This window comes from Ranitomeya imitator, chromosome 3 (assembly GCF_032444005.1).
Source record: "Ranitomeya imitator isolate aRanImi1 chromosome 3, aRanImi1.pri, whole genome shotgun sequence".
Lineage (NCBI taxonomy): Eukaryota > Metazoa > Chordata > Amphibia > Anura > Dendrobatidae > Ranitomeya > Ranitomeya imitator.
This window is the reverse complement of record NC_091284.1, coordinates 63,475,766-63,493,350: the sequence shown is the minus strand read 5'-3', so window position 1 is coordinate 63,493,350 and position 17,585 is coordinate 63,475,766. Positions and strand designations below refer to the sequence as shown.

General features: G+C 39.7%; 1 protein-coding gene across 48 annotated transcripts in view; it reads right to left on the bottom strand.

Annotated features, from left to right (window-relative positions):
- ROBO2 (roundabout guidance receptor 2) overlaps positions 1–17,585 on the bottom strand; it is a 1,525,058-nt gene that overhangs the window by 599,083 nt on the left and 908,390 nt on the right. For all 48 annotated transcript variants that reach the window (XM_069760932.1, XM_069760937.1, XM_069760914.1 and 45 more), the window contains exon 2: positions 10,471–10,797. In XM_069760932.1, coding sequence (XP_069617033.1) covers positions 10,471–10,797 — 327 coding nt within the window. The remainder of the gene's footprint in view (positions 1–10,470; positions 10,798–17,585) is intronic.

Genomic DNA, 17,585 nt, shown 5'->3' with positions numbered 1-17,585 from the left:
ATTTGCTCTCGGGTCATCCATTATGCCTATGCTTGTAAAACGATCTAAAAAATTATTTCATGATGATTCTTAGTAACCAATTATTTTAAAGTATGCTTTTGTACTCAAACCTTTAAAATTCACTGTATGTATTTTTCATTGTGATTCACAAGAGTTAACAGTCCATGTTCATGCATATTCATTAAGCTGGCAACTAATATTTATATTAATGATGTTAATAATTACTAGCACTTAGAGGAGAATTTATTTTAGAGGACTGGCTTCTATAGTGTCAACACGTTCTTGCACTCCTCCATCATAAACCGTGCAAAACATGAAACCCAGGCCTGCGATGAAGGTGAGGAGACCTCGCTGACTTCATACAGTTCAAGTGTACACAATTTATAAAGGGTGTTTTATGGTTATTCCCACTAACATCAATAAATCAAAGTAATTCCCCAAAATAACCGTGTTGCTCAGCGTCTGTCGCATATAACCCAATGCCATTTCCAAGTCGGCCTATAAATCTCACAATTACACAAATAATAACTTTATTAGCTGAATACAATTTTTTTTAAAAGATTGGATTACTGTGAAAAAGAGCTTTAATTTACCCGGGCGTTGGTGGGCAGACAAAGGCGGCAGTGTTCCCGACGAGCGGCCTCTATGGTTATGTCGCATCCAGCCGGCGCAAGGGTTATAAATGTCAGCATTAAAGTGATAAGCCAAACTAACAAAACACAATATGATGAAATTAAAGCAATATTTTGTCTGTGAGAGCACTTCATAGATCACATAATACAGAAATGCTAGCCAGATGGTCCGGGCTCTATGGAACCTTGTACATTACCTTTATATTTATGTTATTTTTAACCCCACAAATGCCGCAGTGGCAGATATCAGGGCAAGAGCCAGATTAACCAACATTCACTTATGGAAGGGACAACAACTTACTGTACTTTTAGAAATAGTAACTATTTTAATCTATCAATCCATGTATCTACTGTATATATATATAAATATGTGTTTATATGTCTATCTATGCCTATCTATCTGTCTATCTATCTAAATACATTATCTTTCTTCATTCCTCTTCATCAGAATATCATTCATTATACTTTTCCAAAACACAAAACAAAGTTGGAATAAAGAACAAAGAAGGACAAAGTGTGAAGTCAGCCGACTACAAGGGCGATGTTCTTTAGGTTGGGTCATTCCCAGCCCCCTAGTTGGCGTTATTACATTGTGTATTGGTGACTTTAGCTGCACAGTCTCTTCATTCACATTGTGATATCTTACTCTGAACATTGTTTCTGTGCTGGCAGCCATGACAGAAAGCTCTTGAATTTGTTTATTCACACTTGTTTTATCTGTTTCCATGCACTGTCATGTAACCTTTGGGGCTTGGAAGATGGATGATGAAGGCCAGGGCCATGAGCGGGTTGAGGTCACGGTGTCCCTGGATCTCATTAACTATATCACTCTAGGAAAGAGACTCTACAAAGGTCACCTCAACTCAGCACAGTCGGAAATGTGATGAAGGAATGCTGAGGTGACTATAATTACGCTTTGGTCAACTCTATCTAAATATGTCAAAAGGAAATTAAAGGTGAATTTTACTCTTTGTATTCTCCAAGTCACCCCAGAACCTGTTCTTGGTTTGCTCTTTGCGTCAATTACATTTTTATCATTATGCTATTATTAAATAGTGCAATTTACACTAATCTTGATTCATAGCTTGAACCCAATGCTGTTACCTTGTGAACTATGGCCTCCGTAATCACAGGGGTGCTGAAGGTAGTAGGAGCATTTATAGGATCATGCGTCCATTACTTGCAGAGAAGCAGAGGAATAATGGAAACTCCTAAACCTACATCTCTAATGGAAAACTTGCTCACCTATCACTACAAGGAACAGTATCATTAAAAGAGGGTCATCATGGCCACCAAAATGGCTATTAAAATTCTGTTCTGGAGTCCACCAGAAGTTCCATTCTTGCACTGGAAATGACACAAACCCCATTGAAAGCCTGATAGATCCCACAATAAGTCACCCAAAACTGATTTACATCAGATCCTGGCCCAAATGTTGTGATAAAGCCATCGAGAAGATCTCTAGCTTTGCAGAACTGGAGTCATATACATTGGATTGGCTTTTGAATAGACCATCATATTTGACAAAGCGGACAATCCTCATGATATAAAAAGTAACTTTCTGATAGTTCAACTGCAAGGGTATAATTTAGTAGACAACATTGCCTTATACATTTACTATCTCACATGTTAGAATATCTGTTCATTCATTCATTCACTTAAAGGTACTCCAACAGCACAGAACAACTGTTCAAACTAAAGGTACCGTCACATTTAGCGACGCTGCAGCGATATAGACAACGATGCCAATCGCTGCAGTGTCGCTGTTTAGGTCGTTGTGTGGTCGCTGGAGAGCTGTCACACAGACAGCTCTTCAGCGACCAACGATGCCGAAGTCCCCGGGTAACCAGGGTGAACATCAGGTTACTAAGCGCAGGGCCGCGCTTAGTAACCCGATGTTTACCCTGGTTACCATTGTAAAAGTTAAAAAAAACAAACACTGCATACTTACATTCCGGTGTCTGTCACGTCCCCCGGCATCAGATTCCCTGCACTGTGTCAGCGCTGGCCGGCCGTAAAGCAGAGCACAGCGGTGACGTCACCGCAGTGCTCTGCTTTACGGCCGGCCGGCGCTGACACAGTCAGTGTGGGAAGCTGACGCCGGGGGATGTGACAGACACCGGAATGTGAGTATGTACTGTTTGGTTTTTTTTACATTTACAATGGTAACCAGGGTAAACATCGGGTTACTAAGCGCGGCCCTGCGCTTAGTAACCTAATATTTACCCTGTTTACCAGTGAACACATCGCTGGATGGGCGTCACACATGCCGATCCAGCTATGACAGTGAGTGATCAGCGACCAAAAAAAAGGTCCTGATCATTCCCAGCGACCAACGATCTCCCAGCAGGGGCCTGATCGTTGTTCGCTGTCACGCATAACGATTTCGTTAACGATATCGTTGCTACGTCACAAAAAGCAACGATGTCGTTATGTGTGAAGGTACCTTTAGTACAGGTACTGAGTTTTTCACAGCATGGTCAATCACTTAAATATACCTTCCAACCTGTTTTGTTTCCATCAATTTCCACCCTTCTCTGGCTGTATGTGTTAGGTGTCGGGTTCCCACCGCTGCACAGGGGGAATCTCAAACCATGTCCTCTGCGGTCTCCCATTTTTCCCCAGCCGCAGTAGAGCCTGCTCAGCAGAGACATCGGTCCCAGCATCTGGCTCAAGCAGATACTGTGCATTTGGTTACAACTGCCATTCCAGGCTCAGCCTTTGTAACCAGCATTGATCAGCGGCGAGCAGACGTTCCAGGGACTATGTCCTGCTTTTCATCTACTGAGCATGCCCACGGGATGACCTCTCATTGGAGGTTGGAGGTCCCATGCTCAGGTCCTGTAGTGGCTCCGAATGGACCACTAGGAAGGTTCTGGAAGGCTACATCTATAAAAGGCTTGCATGGCTGCTCGGCCATGCGCTTGTATAAATTTGTAATCGTGTGTGCGTGGCTGTATGCCTGAATCTGGTGAAAGCTCCGAATCATACCCATTCCTAGTGTTGTTGAATGTACTTAAGTGATTGAGCTACATAATGCCAGATTGTGCCATCCAGCGCCAGGCACGAGTTTACTGCGTCAATTTGCAGCGACCGCAAGTGCGGTGCCGTGCGCAACTAGGGCGCTTTCCTAGCCCTAGTTAGGGTGGCTAGTGGCATCCGCCAGTGCGGCGCTGTACGCACTCTGTGCGGTAAATTTTTAATTAGTCCTGACAACCGGTCAGTGTAGGGTGGGAAGTCCCACCTCATCTCAGCATCTAGCTCAGGGCGTCCTCAGGCGCGGGCTCAAAAGCCACTGAGGGTCAGAGCGAAATCAATCACCAGCATAGTGGGGGTGAATTTCCTGGATCCCACTAGCGTCCATCTGCTGCACCCTGTGACTGCTAACAGGGCACAGCGTTTCCTTTGTTTCCTTGTGACTCTGTGAAGCAACAGAGTTCGCATCAGTTCATACTGGGTGACGGAACCCGTGTTTTTATGCCGGCGTAGTACCACCATATAGTGCCGCCATTACTTAGCAGCAGGTTCTATCTCTGCACGGTGGACTCCGGACTGCGAACGCACCTTATTACTATCTTTATATTTATTTGGTGCTTTCCGCCAGCCCTAACAGTATGTCAATCAAAATAGAGGGGGATATGGAGACAGAGGAAAAACAAGAGAGTGTGAAGGTGTATAAAAAATGATTGGCGCAGCCGTGAAGCACCCAACGGCAGGACTTTTAACGGTCATCCTATGTTGACAGAGTCCTTTTAAGGGTGGACCTAAAGTTTTGTCATTTTTACGTCAAATTTAATAAAAATGGAGAAAAAAACTATACAGATCAAACTGTAATTACATCAGTGTTTTCTTCAGATACATTACAATAAGGGGTTCAATACTGTACAGGTGGAAAGGATTCAGGGAGTGCTAATGAAATAAGAGGTGCTTGCCTTCACCCTTAATGGCAGCAATATGCATAAATATGAACATAAATGGAGGAAGGGTCCATGACGGCACCCATGAGAAAGTGGTAAAATATAACTATTACTGTACTATTTAAAAACATGGTGAGAAAAAAGCAAAAAAAGATTAAGGCTCCATAGCTACACCTATGAATAAGGGTTACTAACCCAAAACGTGTAAGGTTATGGATTCTTCATCTTTTTTTTAAATCTTTTTTGGTGTTGCTTTTTTTCTCTCTATATATTTAATTGGACAGTAAAAGTTCTGTTTTAGCATTTTCATATTGGTGCTGGAGCCCAGTCCTCATGGACCCTTCTTCCATTTCTGACCTGGATCCCAGCCTGGTGTGTTCCTACACTGCCTGCTCCACAGCCTGACCAAACAAGGTCTACCAGGGTTCCTATGTGAATACAAGTGGATTTCACACTAAATTGGAAGGTGGAGCTGATTACATTTTTTTCCTTCCTTAAAAAATAATCATACCTGTCACTATCGGCCATGCCATGGGCAGAATGAATCAGAGCCTGGCTGCGCGACTGTAGTCAAGCATGTTTTTTTGAGTATGAGGCCTGACTAGTCCGGCACAGGCCCCACCTCGCTTCTCCTTGCCCTAGACAAGTGTTCTCCAACTCCGGTCCTCAAGAGCCACCAACAGGTCATGTTTTCAGGATTTCCTTAGTATTGCACAGGTGATAATTGCATCACACGCACAGGCAATAATTCCATCACCTTTGCAATACTAAGGAAATCCTGAAAACATGACCTGTTGGTGGCTCTTGAGGACCGGATTTGGTGAACATTGCCCTAGACTATAAGGTCTCTTCCTAATTCCCAATGTACAGACATGGAAGAGACTTGTCCATCAACTTGAGCAAAGTAGGATGAAGCTAACCGAGGGCCGAGCCAGACAAGTCAGGTCTCTGCCTATAGTCTCCGGACAGTTTTTCAAACTATTCTTTCTATGAAACGCCATAACACTAGCTACAATCGCTTAGCCAGACTCTGCTCCATTCTGCTGTGGTTCGGGCAGCATGAATCTAATGATAGGTTCACTTTAATATATTCTAAAGTACAATTAGAAAAGAAGAATTCCACAACAATACACAACTAGGACAATTGCCATGTTCCAAAAGATATCTGAATGCAGCATTAACGTCCATTTGTTTGTGATTTGTCCCAATGTCACAGTATACATAACACGATATGTACAATGTTATATATCCTTTTCATGCAGAAACTCAAAGAAATCCTCATCCACCATGAACGGAAACACAATCCTAAATACTCAGTGCACAGAACACAATATTTTCTATTTGAGTCAATGGTTCCCAGGAGAAGAGACCACTGACCGATCAATCTACTGAACAAAAATGAATGTGCAAATTCTATTTTTACTTTCCGGGGGGGGAAAAAATCCTAAATGCATTTCCTTTTATAACCCTCCCTGACCTCTGAGCTGAAACCTTATTTGCGAGAGATATATTCAACATTATATCTCAACCTAAATCCAGGACTGGGCAAGGCAAATAAATAAAAATCTCGAGACTTCATTAATTTTTCATATATTTTCATTTTGGCCACAGCACCCTCTTACCCTGGTCGATAGATCAAGCTGCTGCGATACATTTAACACCTGGGGCTATGACTCCAGTCTCCGGGGGGGTGCCATTGACTATAGCCAGATGAGATGCTTATTTACAGCTATTTACAGTTTTAGGACTATAAGTTACGGTTTTTAGTATCGTCAAAGTACATTTGCTTCTAACCATGGAGAAAATCAGAGTCTTGTGATATTATTGTCAATTTTAGACGATTTTTTAACTCCTCGCTTTCATTTTTCGTAATACTTAAAAAAATAATTAAGATTATTGTTTTGTTTGTGAATGACTATTCTTGATGCTGTTTTTATGAGTATTGATTATCGAGTATTCAAAATTAGATAAAGCAACATAAATTGTAAAATAAAAATACCGTAATAATAATGTCTTAAAAATAATAAATAGAAAATGTGATTCAAATGTAAAAAAAAAAAAAAAAAAGGATGAGATACAAATGTAAAAAGAAATAAATAAATTGAAGTCTAACTGTTTGGAAAATATATATAAAAAAAATTAAAAATAAAATACTGTGATACAAATGTAAAAAAAAAAAATAAATTGAAGTGTAACTGTTTGGAAAATATACTTAAAAAATTAAAATAAAATAATGTGATACACATCAATGTATTTATTCTTTTACATTTGTATCACATTATTTCATTTTAATTTTTTAAGTATATTTTCCAAACAGTTACACTTCAATTTATTTATTTCTTTTTACATTTGTATCTCATCATTTTTTTTTTATTTTTTTAACATATATTTTCCAAACAGTTACTCTTCAAACTATTTTTTTTTTTTACATTTGTACCACATTATTTTATTTTATTTTATTTTTTTAACATATATTTCAAACAGTTACACTTCAATCTCTTTATTTTTTTTTACATTTGTACCGCATTATTTTATTTTTTAAAACATATTTTTCAAACAGTTGCACAATTTATTTTTTTATTTTTTTACATTTGTAAATGTTTGGAAAATATATTAAAAAAATTAAAATAATGTGATACAAATGTAAAAAAAAAAATAAGTAGATTGAAGTGTAACTGTTTGAAATATATGTTAAAAAAATAAAATAAAATAATGTGATACAAATGTAAAGAAAAAAAATATATTGAAGTGTAACTGTTTGAAATATATGTTAAAAAAAATAAAATAAAATAATGTGTACAAATGTAAAAAAAAATATATATATATTGAAGTGTAACTGTTTGAAATATATGTAAAAAAAATAAAATAAAATAATGTGATACAAATGTAGAAAAAAATAAGTAAATTGAAACATAACTGTTTGGAAAATATATATAAAAAAATAAAAATAAAATTCTTACACACAAATTGTTATTGTTATCTATCTAGCTTTAAATCAAAAAGAAGAGGAATAATATTACGGATTGGAAGAGCGCGATATTAAAACTCAACTAAGAGCTAGGCTATTATTGTGTCAGATGAGGATCTGTGCTGTGAATCCCCAAAGGGCACAATTGAAGAATTCAGTCAGCTATGCTTCAAAGGCTGAATGAAAAGTGAAGCGGCCTTTCTTTCTGGGCCCATGGAACCATTACAGAAATGATGTTATGGTTTTAAATAATGTTCTGTGATCTATCTCCTAAAAAAAATCTAATCCTGCACTTTTATTTCACAAGCTCTAATGGTGGTTCTCACTTCAGTCGTGACCTTCAGACGGCTTTTTTTTTGTAGACGGGGTTGTGAGATCAACCGGAGGGTTCTAGTAGGGTAATGTCTTCGTGTTTGCTCAGGACACATTTGAATTGCAAAGTACACAGAGGAATAGCAACCGATAGATCAGCCGAAATAAAGGCAACAATGCTTTCATTATGGAATGACAGGGATTTTATAACATTTCATTAAAATTCCGCAGCATTTAGATACATCCTCATTGTCCTGGTGCAAAATCTAACTAGATTTACTACCCCCCGAATTCTAACATTTTCTATAGACTACACTGCGGACGATTCGGTAATGTACAAAGGAAGGAAATAGAACCAAAAACTCGACAAAGATTTACGGAATTTTACACCTTTCCCAGTTATCCAGCAGGAGATGTCTACAGAATACAGGACTTGGTTTTGGCAATCTGTATCCTGCCAATTTTACCATCTGGGTATGTGGGTATTAGAATACAGGGAAATTAAACAAAATATTTTTAATAAGTCATTGATATATTTAAAGGGATTTTCCTTAAAAGATCCTGGAATAATAATAAGTTCCACAATTGGATGTGTTTAAAAAAAGTTCCTGTGCTGAGATAATCTTATAAATGTGCCCCTGCTGTGTACTGTGTAATGGCCGAGTCTGACGGTACAGGAGCATGGACTGATCATACCACATCTGGCTGATCAGATCAGGCTGCCATGAGAGGTGGTGAGTTCTCCTTCAATGGAAGTCTTCAAATAGAGGCTGGACTGACAGACATCTGTCTGAGATGGTTTAGTGCAGGGGTCCCCAACTCCAGGCCTCGAGGGCCGCCAACAGTGCAGGTTTTCAGGATTTCCTTAGTATTGCATCGGTGGTAATGTGATCATCTGCACAGGTGATGATTCCAACCCCTGTGCAATAGTAAGGAAATCCTGAAAACCTGCACTGTTGGCGGCCCTCGAGGCCTGGAGTTGGGGACCACTGGTTTAGTGAATCCTGCGTTGAGCAGGGGGTTGAACATGATGATTCCGGATGTCACTTCCAACTCTACCATTCTATGATTCTATGATCTCCTGGGAAGGGAGGAAGCAAAAAAGAGTATACCGACAGGACAGCATAGGATTACAGCTGATTCTTCTTGTGAGGCAAAACATTTCTCTGCCCGTTTTTAAGCAATGTTTTACCTCACATAAAGAATCAGCTGTGATCCCCTGCTGCCCTGTCTGTATACTTTCTTTTGCTTCCTCCGCTGCCCAGGAGATGTGCTATGATCACACCATGTTCCTGCACGGTCAGACACGGCCATTACACAGTACACAGCAGGGGCACATTTATGAGATTATCTCAGCACAGGAACATTATTTTTAAACATATCCAATTGTGGAACTTATTATTATTCAAAATTCTATTGATTTCAATGTTGGTCAAAATTACCTTTGTTTGTAGGACAACCCTTTTAAGATCACATTTGTGGAGTCCATGACTACCACCCAGTGGCGGACAGCAGCTGCACAGTGGCCCAAAAGGTAAAGGGGCCACTTTCACCTCCAAAACAGGTGTAATTGTGCATTATGATGAGATATTGGGACTATTTAATTTTCTTGCAAAGGTTCCCTTTTCAGTCTGTGTCCGTCACTGCCGCCACCTGCGGTGGGATGTTGGTTTTTTGTGTAGAATGTAGTGTCAGAGTTTCCTATGATTGATTAGATTTCAGGAAGCTAAATTTAGGAATTAAGAAAACTTCAACAACGTAATACTTTAAAAAAAATCTCAATTACTTTTGGGTGTATTTTCCCTTTGAAGGCTACTTATTAACCGCTTAACATATTTTAAATGGAGGTTGCTTAAATATGCATTTATGAAGCAATTAAATAATAAAAATATCTGTTACCATTTAGCTGCGGTAAAGCACTAGTGGAGTACTTTGCATAAGTGTTACAAAGCAGTGCTCCTGCCTGTGTTTGTGATTGCTTGCTCTTCTCTCCCACTCCATTCTCTCAGTGTTAAATATAGCAGCCTAGAGAGGGAGCTGTAAAGAAATCACTAGAGTGGGCCGAGGATAAAGCATATACAGTCTCAAGGAGGGCAGAGAAAATATACTATAGAAATGGAGGAAGGCAGATGAATGGGAAATATATGCTGCATGCAAGCGATGCTGATACTTCAGCTAGTGAAGATAGTATCACTCTCGATACACACAGACCCAACCTCCATTCTATAACACTGGCAGGGACCATCTTGCAAGGGACCAATCAGACGGCAAACTGCGTATCGGAGTTCTCAAAATCAAAGAAGGAATAAAGATTGCAGACTAAAACTTAGATATCTCTCTTCTTTATATCTTCTCTTTACGCCAATGTTTTGATTGATGTTTTGTTGACATGTTGGCACTTTATGAGCCATGCCCATTTTCCCTTAGGCACTCTACTCTCCCTTTTTAAGCTGCATCCTTTCTAAAACACACAATAATATTGATGCGAGGTATGTAGACCTGTATTTTGTCACAAGCTTAGAGATAATTCTGACGTATTTAGCTTACTTAGTCTCCCTAAATCAGCTTTGTTTAAAGTGATCCAATATATCGACACTGTATTCGGAATTTATTTACAAAAATGGCAAAAGACTTGACTTACAGGCGACTTCCAGGGATGCATTACGACTCATGGCTTCACCAAGGTAATTCCGGGCAACGCAGACATAGCTTCCTTCATCCGGTTTACTCCTTCGCCCATGAACAATGCGTAAGAAAAATAAAGATCCGCTGGGGAGCAGCATGCGATGGGAACGGGGATCATCTTTGTCAGTTTCTACTCTTTCTAGGTCTTTGTACCACTCGATTGTGGGCACCGGTCTGCCTTCTGCTTTGCAGTTCAATGTAGTAGGCTCTCCCTTGGACACAATTACATCTGATGGATGTTCTACAATCCGAGGAGGAAAATCTTCCTGACGGAGTCGAGATCCTAGAGGCAAATAAAAGTAAATAGTTTAATAACATTCTCCAAACACAATTACAAGTTATTATCAATCAGATGGGAATACCCCTACTCAGGCCAATAACTGAGACAATGATAACAGCAATGGGGGAAAGTCTACGAGTATGGTTTGGAGAAAGTCTACGAGTGTGGTGAAATTCCATCAATCCAGTATTTTTTATCATGTGGATCCACAAGATGCTTTAATTTCACTAATGCTAGTGTCAAAGAGCTATAATAACACTTCCAACACTGTCTGTGCCCTCTCCTACAGAACCAAAGATATTCTATAAGGTATACAGCGCAGGATCAGATATGATTAGTGGTACACTGCAGATCTCTCCAAATAAGTGTTCATTTTCATATTCAGGTGCTGGACTGCACAAGCATGTCTCTAGACCTAAACCCTACTGAACATCTGTGGGGCAAGCTCAAATGGAAGGTGGAGGAACGCAAGGGCTCTAACATCCACCATCTCTGTGATGTCCTCATGGTGGAGTGGAAGAGGATTCCAGGGACAACCTGGGAATCTATAGTGACCTCCATGCCCACGAGAGTTACGGCAGTGCTTGTTATTTATTAATGGTGGCATCACAAAATAAAGACACTTTGGGCACAGTCTGGACATTTTCACTTAGGGATGTACTCACTTTTTTGCCATCGGGAATTAGACATTAATGGCTCTGTGTTGAGTTATTTAGAAGGTACACAATATTTACCCTGTTATACAAGCTGTACACTGACTACTGTGCCTCCCATGAAAAGATATAATAAAGACATAGTAAAATATTTTCTAAAGTGTGAGGTGTGTATTCACTTTTGTGATATACTCTATCTATCTAATAACTATTTATCCATCTATCTCATCTCATATCTATCATCTACCTATTATCTATCTATTATCTATCAACTATCTATTATCCATCTATCTTATTAGCTATCTATATATTATCTATCATCCACCTCTCTATTATATATCTATCTATTATCTATCTATATATTATCTATCTATTATCTATCAACTATCTATTATGTATCAACTATCTACTGTATTATCCATCTATCTATTATCTATCTATCTATCTATCTATCTATCTATCTATCTATCTATCTATCTATCCAAAATCAAAAATCAGAAAAAAACAGACAGCACTCCAAAAATACAAGTGAAATTAATGATTGATTAACTGATTAATTAGCAGCAATTTTTCAGCAGATTTCTCTTCCTTTCTCAAGTAGTGGACTTTCCACAGTATACCATCTATCAATTATGTAAAACAGTGTTAATTACTACATCAGGTGCTCATACCAGCACATTCAATGATACATATGTACAAGTCACCCAGTTGATATACATCTGTATCTAAAGTGCAGCAGTGTAATAAAGTGCCAATGAGCTCATATAAAGAAAGACACCATATTCATATGGGGGCACTGAAAACATCTATGTTAAAGACACCTCCATCACCCACGCTGTATTCAGCTTATTCAATGCCACACTGAGCATGTCTGTGACGTCTCCTCGGAACCAACCAATCGGTACAGTGTGTGTGAGCATGCACAGTGTTCATCTTCCATTGCCACCATTTTGCTTAAGGGCAAGCCCATAACATTCTGGCTCACGATACTTGCATACTGAGGCTTCAACATTTAAAATAAATATCAACATAAATCAATTAGACCACGTAGGTCATATTAAGAGTGCAACTATCCCTACAGGGTGTTTTCCGTTTGGCACATTTGAAAAATATGTTTGAGTCCCGGCGCCTGTATGTCTTGTGTCTGTTTGACAGCCACAACCCATGCAGGGCTTGCCTAACAAACAGCCCCAAGACATGCAGCCGTGGGGACTCGAACATATTTTTCAAGCACGCTGAAGACACTCGGTTAGCACCAGAGCATGCTCAGATAACACCTTATCAGAGCATGTTTGCTCATCACTAATATGTATAAATATTTATATATTTTAAACTCTCATATATACAGTTTTATAGATATAAATATATTCAGATGCCTCTCTCTCTCTCTCTCTATATATATATATATTTATTTACTTACCCACCTATCTACATTGAGCCCATGGTGTTGAACTGTTCTCTCCACATGAAGACTAGTACTACAAATATTAAGTCCAGGAACCACAAATTTCAGAGTTAATTTTTTAAATGTGGTTTAAACTAAAAATTTGCTCTCTGGTTGTATTAGGAATGAAGATTTTTTATTTCCTTGAGAGTGCAGGTCACGGATCCAGCAGTGCTAAACATGTCCTGTATGTAAAGCCATGGATATCACGGTGACGTTCCAAACAGCAAACACAGCCCTGCGCCAACCGTAAGCCACGTCTCATTTAGGAGACTCTTCTGAGTGTCTCTGACATGACTGCCATCCGCGCTCCCCAATGTTAGTATTGGGAACTTTCTAAGTACTAATAATTGGCTGGGAAGTTATTGTTGCTCAGTAATTTGTTTGAGGAGTGGGAAGAGGGCGAGAAGAAGACGCATTCACCATCTCACCACCATCTGTTCAAAGGCAAATAAACAAGGAGTGGTGCAGCGGTGCATGTAAAGAGCAGGTACTGGCGGCACTGTCTTAAGGAGAGGAAACAAGCAGCTGTTCGGTGAGTGTGGGAAGACCAGCCTGGGGGACCATAACTGGTTCTAATTATTACTGAACTGTACCATCCACTGGAAGATTCCCCGCACAGCGGAGCCAGCTGCATTGTACCATCTGTCATCAATAACATAGAAACACTGTCTCTTTTATTGAAAAATTCATGATATCCATCTGCAAAAGTTTCACAGATATATCGCTGGTGTAAAAGTATCATAAAGTTACTATTTTTCTGTACAAATACCTGTAAATTGGTTACTACTATGCATTATCAGTAAATTATAGATAGAGAGAATTACATAAATAACAACTCCCCAAAAGATGTCGATTATTGTAAGTGGGCAGTGCTCAGGATCAGAGCAGATGGCCCCATTTGCAGCCCCCCGTAATCTGCCTGTGGTACTGCCATACAATAGCCTCTGCTGCGTCTCAGGACATAGGATCTGGCTTTCCTGAAGCTTCAGTGTACATTAGCATTAGGGGGTGCGAAACCTGTAAGGCTATGTTCACATGTCCAGCGATTGTCCAGCAGCAATCCGTTGACAAAAGTGCAGACACAACTTTTCTGTCCGCCTAAAAAAACAGATCCGTTTTTTTTAACATTGAAGTCTAAGGAAAACTGTTCTGTTAAATAGCCGTCCGTTAGTCTCCATCTGAGACTGGTCCAGTAAGCAAAGAAGGGATCCTTTTCAAATGGTAGAAAAATGATTGGCAACTTGTCGGATCCATTTTCCATAGACTTCAAAGTTAAAAAAAGAAAAATGGATCCAGTTGAAATTAGTTTTTTACCGGCGGACAAAAAATGTGTGTCTGCGCAACTGTGTCAACAGGTTGCTGCGGGATCCATTCTAACAGATGATTACTGGACATGTGAACATAGCTTTAGTCTTCTCATATGGGTCAAGACACCCTACTGGCTTCCCCTAGGCTACCATTACCAGGTGTCATTGCAGCCCCTGCACCCCTTTGAAAGTGACACTCCTGGGTACATGGGTAGCAGTTCCCTATTAGGTGTATTTTAATAAGTGTCTCAGGACCTATGGACATTATGAATAGGTCCCTTGTCCTCTTTGTGATCCACTGCAGAAGAGGTTTCCTATCTCCTTACCCAATATAATATAAACTAGCCCAAATGGGCACAGAGGAATCAAACACCCCACCCTATCTTACCCATTCATAGGTGCCAGTGTCCGTCCAGGTAACCCCGATGCGCGTTTCGCGTTTGCTTCCTCGGACGCCCCCCGAGGAAGCAAACGCGAAACGCGCGTCGGGGCTACCTGGACGGACACTGGCACCTATGAATGGGTAAGATAGGGTGGGGTGTTTGATTCCTCTGTGCCCATTTGGGCTAGTTTAACAGTATCACGTAACAAGTAGGACTACTTAATTAAGCACTATGCACTTTCTATGACACACTAGTTGTCTCGGGTTTCTATTCAGAGGTGTTTGGCCCCTGACAGCCCTATCTGCTTATGGTGTTACTTTTCAGTGTCCTAGGTCCATTGTACATTAGCTCTGCGTGTACCTTGTCTTTATTGTGTTCATTTATTTGTTGTGCTATATATTTATAATAAAATTTGTTACTATCTATACCATATATGGAGACGGGTTGTATTTACTCCTTGTTGTAGGATATATTCGTTAGTGGAGTTTTCCCTGTTACATATGTCCATTTAGGGTAAATCCCTGTTTGATATTTTGTGGTGATATGCATCAGTGGTACTTATATCTAACTTATTAAAAGTGTCTGCAGACAACGGTGAAATACGGTGGAGCTTACTGTGAATCTCGAGGCTGCATCCATGGAAATGGAATTGGGAATTTTGTCAAAATTAATAGTGCCCTTAATGCTGAGAAATACAGGCTGATACTTAGCCATCATGTAATACCATCAGGAGGTATCTATTTGCTCCAAATTTATTTTGCAGCCTGACAACGACATCAACACACAGCCAATATCAATAAGAATAAGATCTCCTAGAAGCGACGACATGGCCCTCACAGAGTCCTGATCTCATCATCATCCAGTCTGTCTGGGATTACATGAAGAGGCATGTTTGCTTAAGCAAAATTCACAGAAGATCTGAGGTTATTTCTCCAAGATGTTTGGAACAACCTTATTGCCAAATTCCATTAAAATCTGTGTATCTAGAATGCTTTATGACGTTGTGAAGGCGAAGACGGTTACAACGTATACTGCATCTTGTTAATTGATAAAAATAAACTACTAATACTTCTATTTTTCAAAATATTTGAACTTTGCAGCATATTTTTCATTCCTGCCTAAAACTTTTACACAGAACTGTAGATCAAACATCTCCCAACAGAGTATCACAAAACCAGGTTTGTTTGTTTGTTTTTAAAGCCAATCATCTCTCATCACATATCCTAGAAAAAATATATCCAAAAAAAGGAGGCAGCACATCTGAAATAGTCAAATAGTAAGGATTTGATATACACCCATAACAGCTACATTCCAAGAGTGTGGAGCCTTTTAACTGCTTGATAAAGGCTCCAACAAAGTTGGAGTTGGCGAATAAAGGATCCTTACCATTTCACTATTTTGGATGTGCTGCCTCCATTTTTGGATTTTTGTATCTTTGATAAGAAGCTTTTCCAGTTTCATTGTTAAAAGTGATTATTATTTTTATTATATATTATTATAGTCTAACTTATTCCATGGTGCTTTACATGTGAGGAAGGGTATACTGTACATAATAAAAAATAAGTACAATAATCTTAAACAATGCAAATCACGACTGGTACAGGAGGAGAGAGGACCCTACCCGTGAGGGCTCACAATCTACAAGGGATCAAATCGATTTGATGTGAGTCAGTTCTTTGTAGACTTTTAGTGAATTAGCCGAACTCAGTGGATTTGAACAATTTTGGATTTGATTCACGCAAATCAAAACAATATAAGTTTCTGCTCCCATTTTACACAAAGGAAAAGATTGCATCAGCCAGAGAACATGACATTGTCAATATTGGTGGAGTCGGAGTCCGTATAAAATGGACCAACTTCAACTGTTAACATATGTAATAAATTGGGCGCAGTAGTGCAATGCAGGATGTGCTGTAAATGCTTTCATCATAATTTGGGAAAGTTATGAAATGTCTTAAAATATGTGTGTTCTGTTCCTGATCTCAGCATTTAGTTGAGATGAATCTGTGCTGCACTTTATGTACATGCTCAGTAGTGAGGCCGTGATGTGGAGTCGTAGATTAGATGAATCTGTGCTGCACTTCATGTACATGCTCAGTAGTGAGTTAGTGATGTGGAGTCGTAGATTAGATGAATCTGTGCTGCACGTTATGTACATGCTCAGTAGTGAGGCCGTGCTGTGGAGTCGTAGATGAGATGAATCTGTGCTGCACTTTATGTACTTGCTCAGTAGTGAGGCCGTGCTGTGGAGTCATAATTGAGATGAATCTGTGTTGCACTTTATGTACATGTTCAGTAGTGAGGCAGTGCTGTGGAGTCATAATTGAGATGAATCTGTGTTGCACTTTATGTACATGCTCAGTAATGAGGCAGGGCTGTGGAGTCATAGATGAGATGACTCTGTGCTGCACTTTATGTACATGTTCAGTAGTGAGGCAGTGCTGTGGAGTCATAGATGAGATGAATCTGTGCTGCACTTTATGTACATGTTCAGTAGCGAGGCAGTGATGTGGAGTCATAATTGAGATGACTCTGTGCTGCACTTTATGTACATGTTCAGTAGTGAGGCCGTGCTGTGGAGTCATAATTGAGATGACTCTGTGCTGCACTTTATGTACATGTTCAGTAGTGAGGCCGTGCTGTGGAGTCATAATTGAGATGAATCTGTGCTGCCCTTTATGTACATGCTCAGTAGTGAGGCAGTGCTGTGGAGTCATAATTGAGATGAATCTGTGTTGCACTTTATGTACATGCTCAGTAATGAGGCAGTGCTGTGGAGTCATAGATGAGATGAATCTGTGCTGCACTTTATGTACATGTTCAGTAGCGAGGCAGTGATGTGGAGTCATAATTGAGATGACTCTGTGCTGCACTTTATGTACATGTTCAGTAGTGAGGCCGTGCTGTGGAGTCATAATTGAGATGACTCTGTGCTGCACTTTATGTACATGTTCAGTAGTGAGGCCGTGCTGTGGAGTCATAATTGAGATGAATCTGTGCT